The 20,873-nt window shown below is 47.7% G+C and overlaps 1 protein-coding gene across 6 annotated transcripts in view; it reads right to left on the bottom strand.

Moving 5' to 3' along the window:
- Positions 1-428: 428 nt before the first annotated feature.
- SIPA1L2 (signal induced proliferation associated 1 like 2) overlaps positions 429-20,873 on the bottom strand; it is a 225,605-nt gene continuing 205,160 nt past the window's right edge. For 3 of the 6 annotated variants that reach the window (XM_040464906.1, XM_040464904.1, XM_040464905.1), the window contains exons 19-23: positions 15,676-15,807; positions 5,231-5,284; positions 4,501-4,624; positions 3,586-3,667; positions 429-1,821 (exon numbers count right to left, since the gene is read on the bottom strand). In XM_040464906.1, the coding sequence (XP_040320840.1) occupies positions 1,675-1,821; positions 3,586-3,667; positions 4,501-4,624; positions 5,231-5,284; positions 15,676-15,807 (539 nt within the window). In that variant the 3' untranslated portion in view covers positions 429-1,674. The remainder of the gene's footprint in view (positions 1,822-3,585; positions 3,668-4,500; positions 4,625-5,230; positions 5,285-15,675; positions 15,808-20,873) is intronic. The other 3 variants (XM_040464907.1, XM_040464908.1, XM_040464909.1) reach the window with 3 other exon arrangements.

Here is a 20,873-nt window from a genome sequence, read left to right as displayed (position 1 = left end):
CTTGGGATCCTCCCTCCCTCTCTCTGCCCTTCACGGTAAATAAACTTAAATAGAATACAGGACTTATTTTGCCCCCTCTCTGCTTCGACAGCCTCCTTTTTGACTCAGAACGAAATCCAGACTCTACCGTGGCCTATGGTTCAACACCAAACTCCTGGCTGGGCTAAGTCATCCAACTTGAGCCTCAGTTTAACCGCGCTGGAAAATGGGAATCCCGCTGACAAAAAGTGCGGAGAAGAGTGTGTGGAACGCAGCCGCGGCTGTTAAGACTAGTTACTCTTTAAATGAGCGTGGGATTCAAGAAGAAGAAGAAGATGAACCCGGATTCGACACAGATGAAGATGGCAAGTGACGCCAGCACAAATTCGCACACGCTCCAATTCTTGACGCACAGATGATAAAAACCCGCATTCACCTGACGCCATTGCTTAGGTGGGCTCTTTCGAACATTTATTAAAAAAGCAAAATGTATGTTCATCTCAAATAGAACAGTTAAAAATGGTAAAGCAATACAAACACCTTGTTACTAGCAGCCTCCAGTTGTTAGAATTTCCCGCCCTGCTCTTCAGTCCGTTCCGGGCAAGCCCCTCTTTCCAGAGCCTGCGGCTGCCTACGCCTCCCTCATCATAGTGCAGGTCAAACCCAAGTTTATAAAATTAACAATTTAAGGTTAAATAAGCTTAAATAAGGGCGTTAAATACAAGACACTTCATCAAAGCTTCTGTACAAAGAGAAACAAATTTGGCATTGTACACACGTGATTCTGCGGGCTCCCCGCGGACGGGAGGTTCTAGAACGTAAGCAGGCGTACTCTTCTTCAGCAGAGCAGTAACTAAACACAGTGAACTAAGAGTTGAAGGGACCGCTCACTGAGCCATACACAAGGCATGTGTAGCTTTTTGTGTGTTTTGTGTGTGTGTGTGTGGTTTTTCTTAAATCAGAACACTGTTAATATTCAGGCACCGTTTGCTCCTGCAAATAAATAAGTCTCTAAATCGACTGCATACAAACTAGTGTTAAAGACGTCAGTGCTTTTTAAATTCCCCCCAAGCGGCTTCTCCCTACTATTTACTATGCCTCTTTCTTATTGCTATGATAATGTGGCTGAGAAATAAAACTACTGTACATCCAAAAAAATAGAGCACCTTTAACATTAAAGTATACGTCTGATTATTTGTCTCCGGGTTTATGTTACAATACTAAAGCCCAAACTGCGGTCGATCTGCTTTGGACATCTCTACCAGGTCACCTGATCCAGAGCAGGTCGAGCCCCCCTTCTCCTCCCTGTTGAGGTACGGCCCGCGCCACAGCACCCGCGCCGTGGAGCCCGACGGCAAAGAGGTCCGGGACCGACGCCAGCGGCTACATTCATCTCGACACCGGGGGAGGGGGGGGGTTACATTCATCTTCACGCGGCCTCGCTCTCCTCTCTGCTGTCACGCGAGGCGGCTTCGGCTTCCAGGGACGAGTCGCCTCCCCGCCCGGCGGGGCGGATGGTGCCGGGCGGGGTGGAACAGCAAAAACAAAAAAGAAAACCAAAAAAACCCAAAACACATCTACGGTCGGCTGCAAGCGCGCTGAAAGACCACACGTTGGCGAGTTCCCGGGGCTTCGAGGCGTTTCCCGGGGGCGCCCCCCCACCCCCACCCCTACCCCCGGCGGGCTAGGGCCGGGTTAAGACTTCTTGTCGATGGTGTTGAAGAACCACTCTGTGAATTTCCGCAGCTGCGCGGTGGCCGTCTGGGACTCCTCCTGCAGCCTCAGGTTGTCTCGGCGCAGGTGCTGCACTTCCGCTTGCAGGACCGCCTTGTCCTGCTTCTCCTGCGAAGAGGGCACACGGGTGGCGTCACGCACGCGCCCGACGAACCCCGCTTCCGGAGCTGCGCTGCATGAACGCTGCCCCCGCCCCCCCCCCCCCCTTCAGCCAACCTGCAAGCCCAGCGCTGACGTCGCCGTTGGGCCTCTATCTCCAGTTCCTCTCATCACTGATAGAAGATTCTAGAATGTGGTTGGCGTTTCTTCTCTCCCCTGCCACTTGTCATGTATGTTGATGATTCTAAATCCAAGTCTCTCCCTTACTTCCTCTCTGTGATCTGGAAACCCACCCTTCCTCAACCCCTGCTCCCATGGCCACACCCTGTATCTTGCTGTTACCCATAAACCACACAGCTTCCTAGATGTTTCGTCCTCCCACGTCCTGACCACCACCTCTTGTCCGTCTGGAATCATCTCTCTAGATTATTATAATCTCTCTTACCTTATTCTCACTGTCCCCTGCAGTGATAGTATGTCTCCTTACCCAGCTTACACTCTAGGTCCCTCAGATTAATCCCATACTCTGTCTCTCTCCTTGTCCTGACTTCCTGTCTAAACTCTCAAAACTGGTTACGTTCCACTCTCCAACTGTCCTACACCTGCAGCTGGAGGTGGGGTGACGTCCCGGCTTGCTTGGGACATTTCTGGTTCTAACTCTGAAAGTTCTGTGCCCCGAAACCTCTCCACCCCAGGCAAACTGGACAGCTGGTCATCCAAGCTGGGAAGAAGCACCCAACTCGGCCAACAAATACTGCATAAGCTTTAATTAAGGCTGCGAATTCAAAGGTACCTTCAGCCTTGCTTGGCAATCCTATGACATGTGAATTTACTGACTATTCTAGGCCTTACCCTCTACCCTTACACCTCTCCTACTCCTTCCCACCACTACTCACTCTCAGCTCGTGACTGGAAAAAGAGAAACCATTAGAGGGCAACTCTTACGTGTGTGTGAATGTATGTTTGCACGTGTGTGAGTGCACACTCGCACGCACTCTACTCTGGTCGCTCTGTATGAACCGTCCCGACCCCGAATCAAGACCAGCCTCAGCTTTGTGCACAAGATCAGGGCATGACCCTCCCGCGTTTCTGCATCCTGTGACTTCCTTCCCAACTAGATCCCTCCATCAACACTGACACCAGCTGTCATCTCTCCCTTCTTCAACAAACAAAATGGTAACGAAACCCTTCCCGTGACACCCCTCCCAGCCCCACCTTCACCCCTCTGCTACCGCACCCTGTTCCATTTCTGTGGACAGCACGATGGTTACCTAGGCCAGTGCTGACGACACAAGAGTTCAGCAGACGTTTGACGGGAATGAATTAGCTAACTTCTTTTGAGGCCTGACCATGCACACGTTGACGTGTAGGGCAGAAGTTGTGAGGTTCATGTAGCTGACTTGGGGGGAATACAACAGCTTGGGGGAGAACAGGCTTTCCAGGAGCAACTGCCTCCTTTTAGGTCAGCCCATAAATAGTTGGTACAAATGATAACTCACTGCACTACAAAATACTAGGCTCTGAAGACTGGGCATCCAGAGGGCTCCCCCTCATTTGGTCCCCTTTATTGCAATTCTTGCCTCCTCTTACAGTGATATACATGAGCTGGAGGCCAGAAAACAGAATTAGACCTCAGGAGTCTCTGTTTTCTACTGTTTTCTACTTTGGGGCAGTTATCTTTCCCGAGGGTCTCCATTTTTATTTCTACTGGCTAGAAGGGGTTGATTATGCAAGACAAGAGTTTTGATTATGGATTCCGATGGATCCCTTTACCTTCCGAAGGTCAGTCTGCAGTTGTCGAAGAATCAATTCCAGCTGATTGACTTTACCGGTCAGTGTTGATGGAGACCGCTCCCTAGGGAAGAAGGATAGAACCAGAAAGACTCAAGGGCACTGAAGTTAAGATGTTGCATTCAGTGTTCTTGTTGGTAAAGTTTTCACTCAAAAAATCATTTCATGTGCTTAGAGCCCAACGAGGAAATACATAAAATCATGTCACATTTGGAAAGTGAACATCTCGCTGCTTTGGTGTAAAATTCCTTCTGCATCTCTGTTGATTTTAAAAAGGGATTCAGAATCTCTGTGGGCATGGATGTTAGTTAAAAAAAAAAATAAAGTCAAAAGATAAATTATCTAAATAGTTTAGCCAACTGAGACTAGGTAGACCAGAGTGAAGTCCTGGGAACCAAATACAGATTCGATTTCTCCAATTGGTTTTTCTCTGTCAAGAAAATATCATGAACCAAGATGAATGGGCGAGTTAACGGTAACACAAGTTTGTATGAAAGTTCGAATTAGGTAAAGAATATATATATTCTGTGAGTGATAAACTTGTCAAGAATATAGGGAAAGAGATGTTTCAGTCACGTCAGTGGAAGAAGGCACGAGGCCAGGTCAAGGACCAGGGTTCTGGGGGGGAAACGTGCCCTTGGCAGGTCCCCAAGTACAGCCCGGCAGGGGGAGACTGGTCAGCAAGGTAGGAGCCGCCCACAGGGCAGAGCAGTTAATGCAACCAAGAGCCAGCCACCCAGCAGCGGAGGGAGCCCAGTCAGCCCTACTCAGTCCCGTATCTGGATCCTGAAGGACCAGGGGAACACAGAGCAGAAATGGTCTCCTGGGGTTTTGCTGAACCCCTGATACTCGTGGGCCTGGGGAGCAGAGGGGGAGGGTCCACAGGGGCTCACATACCCAGTTGCATCCATGAAATCTTTGCTGCTGCCTGGGTCTACACATAAAGCCGGTTCCTGTGCGCCTTCCAGGTCCTGCCCGTGTTGCATATCTGTCAGGGTGCAGAAGGATGCCACTCTCTGGTCTGAGAAGGAGACACACGTACACACACACACACACACACACACACAGAAGTTTAGTATAGCTGCAAGGCGATGTTTCTTTGTGGACATGAATTTGGTCACTAACCTACCTACCCCACCCCCCCTACCCCCCAATCAGTTACTGCTCTGTTTCAAAAAAAAAAAACAAAAAAAAAAAAAAAAAAACAAAAACAAACTCAGGCAAGCTGCTGACAATCAGAAAGCATCAGGATTGGCTGTCCTTGGGGGCTGTATGGCATGCGCACATCACAGCCATGGGGACAATTAGCAGATCCTCGATTTGCTAGAGCCAATTTGCTTTCCTCCTTCCACATTCCAAGAAATGCCAAAGCTGCCGGCTGTGCGCATGGAATAACGGCGTCCTCGTCGCGTGATGACCTGGCTGATTAACAGAACCCAGGAGACGGACCTCTCCTCAAGCTGTCACCCCGACCAGGGGAGCATGAGACACAGCAGCAGCCAGGACCCACGTCCCCTGGGCGTGCCAACCCTCCGAGCTCAGATAACCATGCAGACGTGCAGACACGTGAAAAATAAAGAGACGGTTACAAAACATCAAGAGCCCGCGGCGAGCCCGGGACAATCACCTAGATAGGACGTGTGGTGACAGAGCAGCCCAAGTTCTTCGTCTGAGTCAAGACCTGAAATAAGATTTAGAATTTCCTATGAACAGTGGTATCTCTAGGCGCCTGACTAGAAGCCCACATATGACTCAAATACAGCCTGGGCGTGCGCGTATGCGTGCGCACTTGTGCCGAACGGGGAGTTGTGCCCTTGACTGCCAACAATATGCGATGCCAAACAACGTGGTTCAACATTTCGCGTGCGACGGTCCTGGCTGGACGCACGCTGTCGTGTACAATGACGAGAAGCGGGGTGCCTCACACATGCAAATCTAACAGTAAGAAGCTGTGACCATTTGGGGTTTGCTTAAATGACCCACTCTGCAAACATAAAATAGTGGCGGTGAGGGAGATTAGCTGCCTAATCTTTCTAGAAATCATCAGGGGAAGACACGAGGGGCACAGGGTTTCCAGCAGCCGAAACAAAGGTCAGCGTGACCACTCTGCCTTTTCTCGGCATGGGACCATTTCTATTCTTGGCACCCCTAACCTCACATGCGATGTTTCCAGAGCTAGGCGGGAAAGGGGACGTCCTATTCTTTGGAAGGGGCACCAGAACTAGCCCAGCTCTGGGGGCTGAACGCTGACCCAAGAGCATCGGTCCAGAAATGCTGAATGCCACGCAGAAAACAGTCCCACATTTGAACAAGGTGGAGGTGAGAAGCAGGAATCTATCTAATTATTCACTTCCTGCATTCCCCAGTGTCTCTTTTCTCGGTGCCTGAGCCCACATATGCATCTACAGTTGGAATCTGAGGGATACAGCAGGTGTATTAGTGCTGTGGTGTCTTTTTCATATGCTTTGATTAATGGCTGAGAAATTGCATTCGGGTCCGTGTCAGGGGTGCTCTGTTCTTAATTTATCCCACCCTGTCTCCCTCCGGCTGCCGGACGAGTCTCCTAATGAGGCTACCTGCCTGTCTGGTTTATGGAGGGTCCTGCACTTCCTGTTAATTAGAAAGGATGGTGGAGGCTGCCAGGGCAGGAAGGAAAGCAAGCTGGATCGCCATGGGCACTGTGCTGGAAGCACCCACCAGGGGCCCGGGCCTCCTGGAAGTGGTGCTGAGGACACAGAGTTCTCTGGCCACGCATCGCGCTTTCCCACGTTGGATTTCCCAACGCCTGCGGTAGGTACGCAGGTGTCCTTCGACAAACGTTTCTGTAAAGCTTTCAGATTGTCCTCCACGCTTCAGATCTACAAGACGAATCTTCTGTAACTAGGAGTTCCTGGGAGACCGTCATGTTCCCAGTTTGGTACCGACTGGTAGGGTTTATGCACATGATGAAATAATGTGTAATTTAATTAAGACTAACAGCACAATCTGGGTATTGCCTACTTCTGCACGTGGCAGGGTGCAGGCAGCAGAGGTGGGGGCAGGAATGATGGGGCGTACTGGCCGGGGGTGAGCAGCTCGGGGGGCGGGGTGGGGAGGGTCCGGGCTGCCACGATGTCCAAGATAACCCTCTGTTCTGTGACGATACCAAATAAGGGAATACCTCACACTTAAAAAAAAAAAAAAAAAATCAAGGGCAGATATATTTTGATTCTACAGTACAATTACTGACAAAAAAGGGATGTCAAAACAGATAAAGGATTTATTTCTATTACTCTTTAGAAGAGTTCCTTGGGGCGCCTGGGTGGCACAGTCGGTTAAGCGTCCGACTTCAGCCAGGTCACGATCTCGCGGTCCGTGAGTTCGAGCCCCGCGTCGGGCTCTGGGCTGATGGCTCAGAGCCTGGAGCCTGTTTCCGATTCTGTGTCTCCCTCTCTCTCTGCCCCTCCCCCATTCATGCTCTGTCTCTCTCTGTCCCCAAAATGAATAAAAACGTTGAAAAAAAAATTTTTAGAAGAGTTCCACGGACTCATCCACATTTTATACAATCCAGTGATAATTCGGTCAGTTTCCATCTTTCTTAACATATTTGAGTCTGATGGTCACTCCGAAGTATCTGGATGAAAATGTCTTAGCTTGCTTCCTCTATTTTTACCTTAATTGATAAAATATCCACATATTTGACAGAGACAGGACTTGCTGCTGGCAGTCATTCAAACATTCCTTGGGGAGAAATAAGGTCCTACTGGTCAGGAGGCAAGAAGCCAAAAAGGGAGTTTTGCCAGCAATGTAGTTTCACAAAGAGGATTTCATTGTGGATCTGAAAAGCTGGAAGGTTGAAATCCAAACAGAATGCTGCTTGATTAAGTCCAGACACTGAACTAACTCTGTAAAATACTTAACCATAGTGACAGTTTCCAGTGGAAGCTTTATTCTCCCACAGCTTCTTTCTGTGATGATGAATATTCAGTAACCAAGTAATTACTGACATTGAACCAAATGGCACAGACCAGACCGTAAGAAGACAGGCGCGGGAGCATGAACTTCATGTAAATGGTTAGCACAGCAGATACAGTCAGCTCAACCTACATACACAGCCTGTTTCTCCTTTTCCTTCCTGTTCGCTGTGCAGGAACATCTGGCTAAGGGGGGTTGGGGGACACTGGGCACGGCTTCCACATGGAACAGTCCATCCCTTTAAATCATCTTTGAAAAACCTTATTAAAGTGTAGTTTCTTGTTAGTGCACTTGGCACGAAAAAAGAGGATGAACAAACAGTCAGCAAGATATCTCACATCCATCTAGAGCTGAGATGGCAAAACAGTTGCCCGTGAATAACTCCCGGGACCCAGACAGGCTGCCTGCAGCAGCACCAAGGGAACGGCAAGGCCAAACCCGCATCAGGGAGGGAGGGAGTGATCTGATCCGCTGATCGATTAGTCATGTCTGCTGAGGGCATGAACTAGCAGAAGGGTATATGCACGAGACACAGAGCACACAGGACATGCAAGTGTGAGGCTCAGTTCGACTAAACCTGTTTCCACAAACAATGCTCTTCTAACACGCCTCTGCGGTAGCTACGAATTACAGAAAAGCTGGGGCTCTGTAGCAATATGCAGGAAATTAAAGGTACTGTCCTCGTAGAAGCCGACTTAACCAGCAACCAGGAAAGGAAAAAAAAAAAAAAAAAGGTTACGCTGCACTTTTAATAAATACTCTGGTCTAGGCCTTTTGCAGCCTGTTCACGAATGCTGAAAGATCATGGTCTGGAGTCTACCTCTGAGTAACGAACAAAGCAAAGTGTGGGAATTCTTCTCCATTTCAGATACAACTATTATTATTGGCCTGAAACAGTTCCTTACTTTCTAGATCACTTAAGTCTATTTACTAATATTACATTAACTTTACGTTTTTCATCCAAGCCCCAGCATCAGAACTGAAACAGTTCTCATTATAAAAATTTGTTCTTATTCTCTTTCAAGACCAAGGGCATACGGAACGTAATATATTAAAAACATAAACTTGTATTTTTTTGGGAAATACATTCACGTGGAATATTTCATTCTGATAGCGGGGCCTGATAAATGAGCTGTGTCCCGCATACAGACACTCACACGCACACAACCACGGGCCCATGGAAAGGAAGATGGCGGCTGTCACCACCAACAGCAAAAGGCTGGCATCCAGAGGGGAGTAAAGTCTGGCCTGTTGATGGCGTGTGACTCTGAAATCCAGAGTCTCCTGTCATTCGTTGGTAATTTCGCCTTTTAAAGCCTGTTTTCATTTAAAACATTATCCATTCAACAAATGCTCAAGAAGACGCAAACTGACGACTCCTGCTATTTGGGTAAATGAGATCTATCTTAAACTCTAGCACTCTTGAAGAGACTCCCCTTCCGCTGCATCCCTGCTGGACCCACCGCTAGCTCTTCTGGGTTTGCTCACTTGCCCACATGTGAGGCGGGGTGAGATCTCATCTCTATTACTTCGCCCACCCACGCCTCACATTATTCCAGCTAATGAAGGAATGATGCCCACAAGGTCAGTTAAGTGACGATCTTACCGTATCACCTAGAGCAGAAATTTCACTTACGAATTCTGATGTGCAAAACATACGTCACATCCCCATCCCCGACAAACACAAGGGCAACACACACACTCCAACAAACTTGCACTGTGACTGCGCCCGTTTTTGGAACTTGACTGTGGCAGGAGGGCTGAATGGGGGGGCACGGGCTCACTGCACCTGACCTCACAGGCCTATGAAGGAGATGCCAAATTCTCTGACAGTTGGTCTCAGGGGTAGAGTTTGGTGATCTATTTCTAGTAGGCGAGTTCTCAGCAATTAGATTTCTGGTCAAACGGTGGGTCCACTTTTTGGCTCAAGCTACATTCTGTCCTATTGTCTGCACACAAAGGCGGATCATTTTATAATCTTTGTCATGATGGCGGCTTTGAGTATTCTTCCTCGCTTCCTGGATCGGTGGCCTCAGTTTTCATCTTCCAAAGGTTATGAGCTGGTAGCTCATTATCAGTTTAAATTTACATGTGTTGTTGAACATTTTTCAAATACTGATTATTTATTTTGTAATTCCACTTTTGTGGACTGTGCGTCCATATGCCTTGACCGTTTGGTTATCAGGGATTTGGTGTTTTTTGCTGGCTAGGCCCCTCCATGCACTTGGGATAGTCTGGTTTTACCCATCACGTTTACTACAAATCCCCCCTCCCCCATATTCCCCTGTTTATCTGAATGTTCTCTTTCAAGTTCATAAAAATCTTAATGTTTCAATTCTTTTACCTGGCCATATTATATTTTGTATATTCTCTCATTATCAGTAATTAAAGCATTTGCTTGTTTCTAAAGTGGTAATCTTTACTGTTTCTAGAATTGGCTCTTCTAAATCCTGAACCCAAGTTGTATATATAAATTCCTTTCCCATTTAACTCTAAATTATATTCAGAGTTTTGGTCTGAGCTCTTCCTCTGTCTCCAAAAGGCCTTATTTCTATTTTTTTTTTTTAAATCACTACTATGCTAATTATTATTGATTTACAGCAGACTTTTTTTGTGTGTGGAATATTTTTCATCTATTTCCAACTGGGCGCAATTAAGCTCTTTAAGATAACCTTTAAATACCTGAATTGAAATTGTACTAAATCCACAAATTAACCGAGGAAACTAATTGATTCATCATCCTTACCGTAAGCTTCCTATCCATTCTTATCCTTACATACAGTAGGACTTTTCGGTTATTGAAGTGTCCTTTGCTTTCTTGGATTATAACTCCAATGATGGCTTAATTTCCAAAGAAGGTAGAATTTGATCTTACAGATATATCGAAAGTGCCCTTTGTTACTGTTCCGGTGCAAGAGTGTCTGGTCCAGCTACAGACACATGAGTGAAGTCACCTTTAATGCTCCAGTTCTGATCAAGCTCCAGCTGAAGACGGCTGCATGAGCTGAAACCACAGGGAGAAGAACCACTGGCTGAACTAACTAGAAATCACTGGACATAATAAACCATTATGTCCAGCCATAAATTTGGGGGTGATTTTTATGCAGAAATAGATCACTGAACAAATTAACGACGCTTTGAAACAAGGTTTATAAAATATGAAATGTATTTTAAAATATGTTACCTGGTCACTTTGTTTTATAATCTTGGATAATTTCATTTTTAAAATTTGATTTATATGTATTTTTTAGCTCAAGTAGAATTAACATACAGTGTTATATTAGTTTCAGGTATACAATATAATGGTTCAACAATTCTTTCCATTTCTCAGAGCTCATCATGATAACTGTGCTCTTAATCAGAATAATTTAACTTTCATATTTTTTTAGATATAGAAGCATAGGTAAATATATGTTTTCACCTCCAAAATTTATCCCTTTTTCTTTGCATTGCTCATATAAATGTCAAGTACTTTGCTCCCTAATTAAAGGACACAGTCTCAAAGCATGATCTGGTTTAGTTTCTGGACTGAAGGTACCTGCTTTTTATAAACAGTCCTCCATTAAGTATCATGTCACTCCTTGGAATAAAGGAGATATTCTTTGTTAGGTTTTAAAGGTAGCTCTCAAATCTTAATTTTTATTAGAAATAGGTCTTAATTCTATTAGATAAGCTCTTTTGGGGAAATTGGTATGATAACTTGTAATTATTTCAGCCACTATAACTTTTTATAATTAAAAGTTTGTCTTTTATTAAACCAGCTCAACTCTTGCCAATAACAATGAATAATCTCTTCAATCTCCTACTGAGTTTCATCTAAGCTTGACATCACTATTAATGACTGAGATTGTCTTTTGATTTTCTTTTCTTGCGTGTTATCAGGAAAGAATCCTATTATGCAATTATTAGGCTGCTTCTGAGTTTCAAGGAAAATTTATACAGGGATATCATTATTCCTCGAAGCTTTGAAAACAATTAACTCTAAACGTATTAGTTTCAGGTGACATTTGGGATTTGATATTCTTAGATAACTTTTCAGTGCCCTCTATATTTGGGCCTTTTATGGTTTCTTAGGCTCCCTCCCCCGTTTTCTTGCAAGAAATACCCAATTATCTTATTTATCAAATTTCTTCCTATATAACCCTGACATTCATTAATAATTTTTCTATTTCTCTTATGTATTGGTGAATACTAACTTCTCTTCCCAGTTCTAGAAAGTACAGAGTTCATTTGTACTTTCCATTTTTTGATCAAATTTATGTTGCTTTATCAATATTCAAAGAAAATTAATCACTGACTTTACTTATAAATTGCACTTAAAATTCATTTGCCAGTCTACCAAAAAATCTATTTGATTTCTTTCTTTCTTTGCTTTCACAGCTTTTGTAGAATCTTTTTGTTTTTCATTTTTTTATTTTTTATTTTATTTTTTTTAACGTTTATTTATTTTTGAGACAGAGAGAGACAGAGCATGAACGGGGGAGGGGCAGAGAGAGGGAGACACAGAATCTGAAACAGGCTGCAGGCTCTGAGCCGTCAGCACAGAGCTCGACTCGGGGCTCGAACTCACGGACCGCGAGATCATGACCTGAGCCGAAGTCGGCTGCTTAACCGACTGAGCCACCCAGGTGCCCCTGTAGAATCTTCTTGAGGCACAGTTAAGTTGGTTAATTTTCATGTGTTTCCCCCCCCCCCCCCATTTAAACAAATGTTTCTGAAAACAGTGCATTTTTGTTTAAGGACTGTTCTCTGGCTGCAGTCCAAAGATTTTAATAGGTAGTATCTTTGTATCATCGCTCACTAAAAAAAGGAAAAAAAAATGGCCTCATATTCCTGAATTCTTCCTAGAATAATTATTATGAATTACATCAAGAGTCTAACGAATGCTTAGAATTTTTTGTGCGTGTTTTGCTTCTCAGTTTTCTTATTTAATTCTATTTTCATTGCCTTGTGGTCAGAAAGGTGGTCTGGAAACACTCCTCATCGTTGGAGACGCCCCACTCATAGTCACAGGGTATACGTTATGTTCTCTGTACGAACAGAGTGTCAATATATTTCAGCAACGATGATCAGGACAGATATTTTGGTGCCTCTGCTCTACTGTTGCATGGCATAGTAAAAGATCTAAGTTCTTACACTCCTGTGTCCAGTGTCAAGTTTTGCTGGTCAGCAAAGTCCAACACATCACAAGTCTGGAAGATAAAACACGTAGATCGCTGGGAGAGAGGCGTCTCTGCCTGCACGAATCACATGGGTGGATTCTATGAGGGTCATGGTATTAAGTAGGCAGACACATTCCATTTTTTTTTTTAAAGCCCGTTTTGAGATGTGTTGACTGCTCACGTCCATGGACGGGCACCGCATTATTCCAGAGCATTCTGAGCTCAGTAAGGCATGTTGAACTGCCTTTATTAGTTTGTAGCAATTAAACAGATGCATAGGGGATTTTCTGGACTATCTTTATCCTGTGTAGTCTAGCTCAGAAAGGGCTCTGGGAACTGGTACAAGAAAGATCGAGTAACAGGCAGGGCAAGTGGGTTATCTCGGTGAAGACGTTTCTCTTTCAAGTGCTGAGGTGATGGATGACACCCACTCGCCACCATGCCAGCGTTGTCAGAGTGGCACTGACACGAGACGATCTGATTAGCAAATGTCTGGAGCTGCAAATTCCCAGCTGACTGCTCCTAAGCTGCCTGTGGTCTCAAGGCGGCGTGCCGTGGTCCGCTGCCCTGCAGAGTAGCACCGAGAATTCCTCTAATTTTGATTTGTAAGCGTTTGGAAACTTCGGAAAGGTCAGACGACCGAAGTCTGCTCCCCTGGCAGGCAGACCCCCACATTCGTCCTGTTTGGCTCTGATGCCAATGCACGCGAGGTGTTGGCTCTCTGGGGTTTCCACGTCATGCTTTTTCTCTTTTGTCTGTGGGCGCCAACGCCCACCTAGACCCTAACTTCGGCTCACAACCCCTCTCTGATGAACAGACCCGAACTGCTGAAGGGGGGGGGTTAAGACCGTCAGAAGCCTTACGTGTTCATTTTCTGGTCAAGAAGACTGAATGCAGCCCAATGCAGATATTTAATCAGGTACTTCTGAGGATTACCGCCGAACATTCGGTGTCGGCCCGTAGTGTGGTGTTGTGGTAGTTAAGGGACTTGTCCAAAGGCCCGCAGCCCAGCAGCTGAGCTGTGACTGTGACCAGAGTCCCTGGGTGGACGCCTTCGTCACTGCCGCACGTGCCACTTTGGTTTCTGCACTTCCTGCTCTTAGCCCCTGTCCTTCAAAGATCGGTTTCAGAGCAGTGCTTTTATTCTTGAGGCGGTGGAAGGGAACCAAGCAAAGGCACAAACGGGGGGTGGCGAGTAGATCCGCAGATAGGCTGATAAATGTTTTACACCCGAAAAGTGAGCATAAAATGCGAAAGGGTCTTCGGAGGTCAAAACCGATGCCACGAGTAGGTAAATAGCTCAAGTATCCTGTGCGTTGGGTACCCGTCTTCTGGTACTAGCTTTTCTCATTCAGTTATCTCGCCATGTGCTTGATAAATAAAGATAAGACACATAAAACAAGCAGCCTTCCCTTGAGAAACTCATCACCTAGGAAGAAGCTACAGACAAGTGAAGAAAGCAGAATTCAGCGCGGTAAGTACCGTGCAAATATTTACGCAGCCGAGAATAACGCAGCGGACAGAATAGATGTTCTCATACTCTCCCGGGGGCAGTAAGCCAGCACAGCGTGCCAAGAATGGGCCAGAGAAAATGCTGCTACCTGCTGCCTGGGCTGCTCTGGACGGAGGTAAAGACAGCGCTCCTGCCCCTTGGGGCTAGGTCGCATCTAGGTCGGCGTTGGAAGCACAGGAAGTAACTGGGCCGAGGGCCTGGGGTTCTATAACCAACTTCGGGTAATGTCAGGGAACGAAGGCTGCATCGCGGAGCGGACGGGCACTCTGAGGTTTCCACATGGAATTGAGTACTTTGCAAGGCAGTGAACCCAAGACCCTCACTCCTATTAAGGGAGCAGTAAGAGCCTGTTCAATTTGCAGAAACTTCCTAACAGAGTTTCTCTCTGCTTATCTACTGGAGCTTAACGCCCCTGGTGTCTGAATTAGCCTCCACGCAGCCTTCCCCCTCCCCCTGTCGCCACCGGAACTTAGGACCAGAGACACCAATCCGATCATCTAGAACAGATCCCTCGGCAGGGCCAGTTTGTGCAGAGTGAGGGGCAGGGCAAGCAGCAACCCCCACCTCAGGCAGCACCCTGACCTGGCAGCAACACCAGTCACTTCTGGGAAAGGAACGTGCTTTTGTGTCCCGAAGCCTGGACGTGCGGTGGGGGTAGAGACCAAGCAGGTGGGTGGACGGGGAGAGGGAGAGAAGAGATGGGCAGCTCAGGCGGCTGCAGACTCCCCTGGCCCCCTCCCCTCCGTGGGGGTGGCCACACGTGGCCCTCCGCCGGGATTCGCAGACAGACCCCGCCTCCCCGGTCACTTCTACCAGTCACCCCAGGGGCAGCGGTCGTCGTAGAAGGGCAGCGCCAGCAAATGGCACAGGTCACAATCCCGGGTCATGGGAGCAGTTTCAACCTCGAAAATTCCCGTGGGCGTGGCGGCTGGAAAGGCCCTCGGAGATGGGCATGTCCGGTGTGTCAGGGACACATGGAGGAGGAGGAAGACGGGCGGGGCTGGGGCACGTCACACTGCATGTACACCAAGCCGCCAGACTCCTCAAGCTGTGCCCATCCCACCGAGCCAGGCAGCCGCGGCCTCTGGAGGCCCTTCCTCTCCATCTCCCCTCGTGACGCTCGCAGGGAAGAATCCGGGTCCTACAGATTCACCTCCACATTTCAGGTAGGAAGACAGGTCAGAGAGGGGAAGTGACTCGTCCAAGATCAGGGCTGGCACCTGATCTGGATTGCGGGTTTGGGATCCTTTGTCCGGTGCTCATGTCACGAAATGGCACGGTCTCCCTGACGAAACGCCCTTAGTCACAGCTCAAGCCTTCCCCTGCGCATTTTCATCCACAAGGATGTGCAAAGCATCCAAAACGTTAACCCAGACCAATCCGAAAAGCAGACACGTTCCCTATGTTGCCGCCCCAGGCCCTGGAGGCCCTGAGTCTTTTTACCTTCAAATGCCCGTGCAGCGTCCACGAGGTGGGACCAATCTAAACCCGTGGCCGTGTCCGGGAGGGGCATCAGGCCAGGATCTGCGCACTTGGACTTATCCGATAAGGACCCATCGGAGAACCAGAACTCATCTAAACGGGAACAAAACCAGAGCGTCAGTCGGATGGCAGTGCAGGGCCCGGGCGGCCCCCCCAAGGGGCCAGGGAACTTCTTCCAACAGACCTCCGGCCCCCAGGACAAAAGGAGACAGTGTGGTGCCGTCGACCCCAAAACACACAGCTGGAGAAACGGAGGTCTGCAGGAAAGCCATGACCTACAGGCTCACTTAGAGGTCGGCCGGCAACGCCCCGGGGTGGGAGGGTTTTAGAATGGATCGATTCTGATGGTACAGTATTGGAATCTCACGGTTTTCTTCCAGGGCAGGGCTTTCCCCGAGGACATCCATCCGAGTCTGACTGTCTGCAGTACGGATTCCCGCTTTCTTCAGGGGTTACTTCCCCCTTTCAAGTGTTGCAAGCTTCTACTGTAAACAAGGTTCAGCACACTCTCTCTCTAGCCTGACTGATGGCTTAAGAAGCTTCCTGAAGAACACGGTTATGTAAGCTGAGCACCGCAAGTTCAAGATGCCCCAAATATCAGCTGGTTATAAAAAGGCAGGAAGACGAACCTTGTCTTCGTTGTTCACAGGCAAGGAAGAGAAGGGACAGCACAGTCTCTTTCAGCCTATGCACAAAAATGGGACTGGGGCTGCTCTGCTGACTTAATGAGGTGGCTTGATCCCCGGCAAAACCAGAAACCCCTTGCCGTCCAGCATCGGTTTGCCTTCCTTTGTACACACGGACCTTTTAGGTTTCTTTTTCTTTTCCACCTGTCATCACGGGACTTGAAGTGTTTATGTCATGGAAAATACTAGTTGTTAGAACTCACTACGCATCTGAGGACAATTGTTTTTTCTTTTTTGAGAGAGAGAGAGAGAGAGAGAGAGACAGCCTGAGTGGGGGAGGGGCAGAGAGACAGAGAGAGAGAGAGATAGAGAGAGAGAGAGAGAGACAGAGAGAATCCCAAGCAGGCTACCTGTGCTATTCACGTGGGAGCCTGATGCAGGGCTCGAACTCACAAACCCTGAGATCACGACCTGAGCTGACATCAAGAGTCAGGCACTTGACTGACTGAGCCACCCCGGCAACCCTGAGGCCAGATTTTTCAAAGGCTTCAACCGGACTTTCTTGGACATGTCGTTTCTGAACCTGCCCCAAACGTTGCATGCAGCTGCTTGTGAACACATCTGCCTAATGAGACCAATCAAAATAATGACCACCTGGTTGTCTGAGCCTGCAATTAAGTTAAATAAGGGGCATAATTAACCCAATGCACCTGTAATTTTTGTTCCCACACCCTTTGGGGTAGCTGTGAAATGCTGGCATCTGGACAGAGAGAGAGCACGGTGGTGTTTGACCTTGAAGGGCACTCACGGTCCTTCTGCCCTCTTGACGCCTTCACATGACCTCTCAGCCCACCCCAACCCGGGGCGGGGTGGCCAATCAAACCCCTCTATTTTCAGCACTACCACGTTTAGCCGCGGGGATATTCCAACGACCCGGTCCCAGCCTCCACCGCGAAGGGAGCCCAGTTGCGGAGCGCTCACAGCTCCCTCTTCTCCTGACCTGGTTCTCGGGAACCCAGGAAGACAGAGGTGGGCAGAGGCTGGGCTGAAGCCCCCTCGCAGACCTCAGGCCTTTTAGGGTTAAGGTTCAACCCCCGAGGCAGAAAGGTAAGGAAGCCCCCGGATTTTCCATCACTTGCCAATCCCTTTGTCTCTCAAACACATTGGCTCCTTTGCTTAAAGCAGGCTTTCCAAAGCCAAGTGTGGAGGAGTTATTTGACTCGGTGGCAATTACTTTTGTCGCTGATTCGCATGGGACCAGAGTTCTTCAGGAATGAGGTTAAGAGTGTGGCAGCGCGGGGAAGGGTGCACCAGGCAGGCTGGAACCTGTGTGCCCCGGGGCGCTCTCCCTCCAACCCCCGCCTCTCCTTCCCTCTTGGGAGAGGAAACACCAGGGACCGGAAAACGATTCAGGTAAGTGAACATTTCGACAGCAAGTACACTCTGATAGTCGTGTGTTACTAACAAATGCCAGCCTGAGGATTTTCTCTGCCTTTACAGAGGAACAATCCTTCCCCTGAGCTTCTGGCCCTGGAAAGCCCAGAATCAGGCCCAACGCGCGCTGCGTGTGCAGTCGCACTTCTTCCCTGCGGGCACCAGGCAATAGCATCCTTTCTGGCTCTGACAGGAGCCACATGAGGAGAGAGGCAGAATGCAGGCTGGCTGGGGCACTAGGCGAGCGTCCCTGTACCCCCCGCCCCGCCCCCACCACTTGTCCCTCCAGCATTTCTCAGCTCAAAAAGCTACCTTCCCCAGACACCCACGGAGCACTGACCGTGGGGGGACCTGACAGTCTTGGGTCAAAGATGCATGCTTTGACTATTCCTGAGTGCCCTAAGATTCCACAATACGTGGCCATCTGTAATTAAGCCAAGGCACAAATCTGAATCCTGGTGGCCAGGAAACCAAAGCTGAGAGTGACGGAGGGAGGGAGGGAGGGGCGGAGGGAGTGAGGGGGCCCAGCAGGACTGGTCCACCTGCTGTGTAGGTGTGCTCGCTGCCCTGGACACAAGTCACGCAGAAGCCGCATGCCAAGCCTGTGGGGACTCCAGGATCTGGGAATGTCTCGGGGCGTAAGTTTCACAACCAGAGGCAAGCCTCGGGCGTGCTCACTTCCTCCAACTTGTATGGAGATGCAGGGGGCAAAAGGAGGGAAATGGCATTTGTGAGATTTCTTTTTTATTACAAACTAGTATTCCCTCTTCCCCAGGTGTGAATGAAAGTTTTGTGTTTATTTGACACCATAGGGCTGGCAAAGACGGTCAGTGGATTAGGAAGGCTTCTTTCCCCCGGGATTTACTTGGAGCCTAGTTAGCCATGTATCTATGACGTGTCATCATTTCTCAGCACGCAGGAAGGTCCCAGAGTCACCGACACTCACCTTAAACGGAGTAAGAGCGTCTAAATTCTCCGAGTTCTCAGCATGAAAAGCACCTCAATTTCTTTTCAATTGCTTGGAAGATCATATAATTGGCAAAACATAAATTTTATTTATTTATTTTTTTGGTCTGAGATTCCGAATCACCAAAAATCCTTTAGAACGTCCTTGCTGGATGTGAGGTTATCACTACTGCCATCACCTAGATGATGCTTACCCAGCATCTCCTATGTTCCAGGCACCAGCAGGTACTATAGGACCAGGAAGACACAGCTTCCGCCCTTGAGGAGCCCGGTCAGCAAGCAGATGAATGCTGCTGGTGCTGGTCTGGTGGGGGTTTGGGGAAGGTGCACACCACGGCGGCTGTGACTGGGTTGTTTCCGGAGTCTTACAGATGCGGAAGAAAAGGCACCCCTTGTCTTTGTTATTTCCAAAGCTCGTGTGACGTCAGGAGTGCACCCTGCCCTTTCAGCCAATTCAAAGGAGAAAGTGGCTCGGGGAGTCTGAAAGATGGCTAACGTCTAGGCATGGACGCCTAGCCCCTGCTCTCCGGCCTGGACACTGATGTCGTGACTTCCTGTTTGTTTATCCACAACCGGAAGGCACAATGACCGTCTGTATCAGGGGTGCCTTTGTTTGTTGTTATAAATGCTGAGGAGTCCTCCTGATGGTCAGACAGCTGAGGTTTGGGCAATTCCTCTCGAAACACCACTGGATGTTTATTACAGGGGAGACTGGGAACCTCTGAGAAAGAGAAAGCAGCACCCTCGTGGATCAGCCAGACCCCCTGCCTCTGATGGCCCACGGGCACATTCTGCAATGCCAACTGTGGCCAGGGTCATCTTCTGCCTGTAAGCAGCTCTTACCACCTGCACCCCACACACCGGGACTATGCCTGGGTCTGTAGCATCATGCGGGCGTACTGAATTACCGAGAAAATACTCATTTGATTTATTCTAAACTCCCCCCTTCTTTAAGCTTCAAGGGGCATCCTTTGGGAGGTGCTAGGTCAAAACTCCAGGATTTGGAAACATGCATAAGTTAATACTCTCTTCTTATCTTCTGAAACTTAAGAACTCTTTTGAGTTCTATGCTCTTAGGAAGATTTCTCCCATTCCTTGGAGAGTTTTGATCTCCATAAAACAAAAAACAAAAAAGAGGGATTCTCACAAAAGACCCCGAATAGCCAAAGCAGTCTTGAAAAAGAAAAACAAAGATGGGGGCATCGCAATTCCAGACTTGGAATACAGTACAAAGCTGTACCGATCAAAACAGTATGGTACACACACACACACACACACACACACACACACACACACACACCAATGGAACAGAATAGAAAGCCCAGAAATAAATGTACAACTATATGGTCAACAAATCTTTGACAAAGGAGGCAAAAATGTGTAATGGGAAAAAGTCTCTTCGACAAAGGGTGTTGGGAAAACTGGACAGTGACACGCCGAAGGAGGAAACCGTATGACCTTCTTACACCATGCACAAAAATAAACTCAAAATGAATTAAGGGCCTAAATGTGAGACTTGAAACCATAAAAATCCTAGAAGAGAGCACAGGCAGTAATATCTCTGACATCAGCCGTAACATTTTTCTACACAGGTCTCCGGAGACAAGGGAAGCAAAAGGAGAAATAAAGAATTGGGACCACATTGGCACAAAAAGCTTCTGCACGGCAAAGGAAACTCAATAAAACAAAAAGACAACCTACCGAATGGAAGAAGATGTTTGCAAATAATATTTCTGACAAAGGATCAGTATCTAAAACCTGTGAAGAACTTACACAACACCAAAAAAAAAAAAAAAAAAAAAAAAAGAAAAAGAAAAAAAAGAAAAGAAAACCCAAATAATCCAATTAAAAACTGGGCACAAGACATGAACAGACATTTCTCCAAAGAAGACATAGAGATGGCCAAAGGATACGTGAAAAGATGCTCAACATCACTGATCATCAGGGAAATGCAAATCAAAACCACAATGAGATATCGTCTCACACCTGTCAGAATGGTTAGTATCAAAAAGAAATACCAAATGCTGGCGAGGATGTGGAGAAAAAGGAACCCTCCTGCACTGCCGGTGGGAATGCAAACTGGTGGGTGAAGCCACGGTGGGAAACAGTGTGGAAGTGCCTCAAAAAATTAAA

The sequence above is a fragment of the Herpailurus yagouaroundi genome, unplaced genomic scaffold (genome assembly GCF_014898765.1).
Source record: "Herpailurus yagouaroundi ecotype Mexico unplaced genomic scaffold, PumYag 530, whole genome shotgun sequence".
NCBI classification, from domain to species: domain Eukaryota; kingdom Metazoa; phylum Chordata; class Mammalia; order Carnivora; family Felidae; genus Herpailurus; species Herpailurus yagouaroundi.
This window is presented reverse-complemented; position numbering and strand designations above follow the sequence as displayed.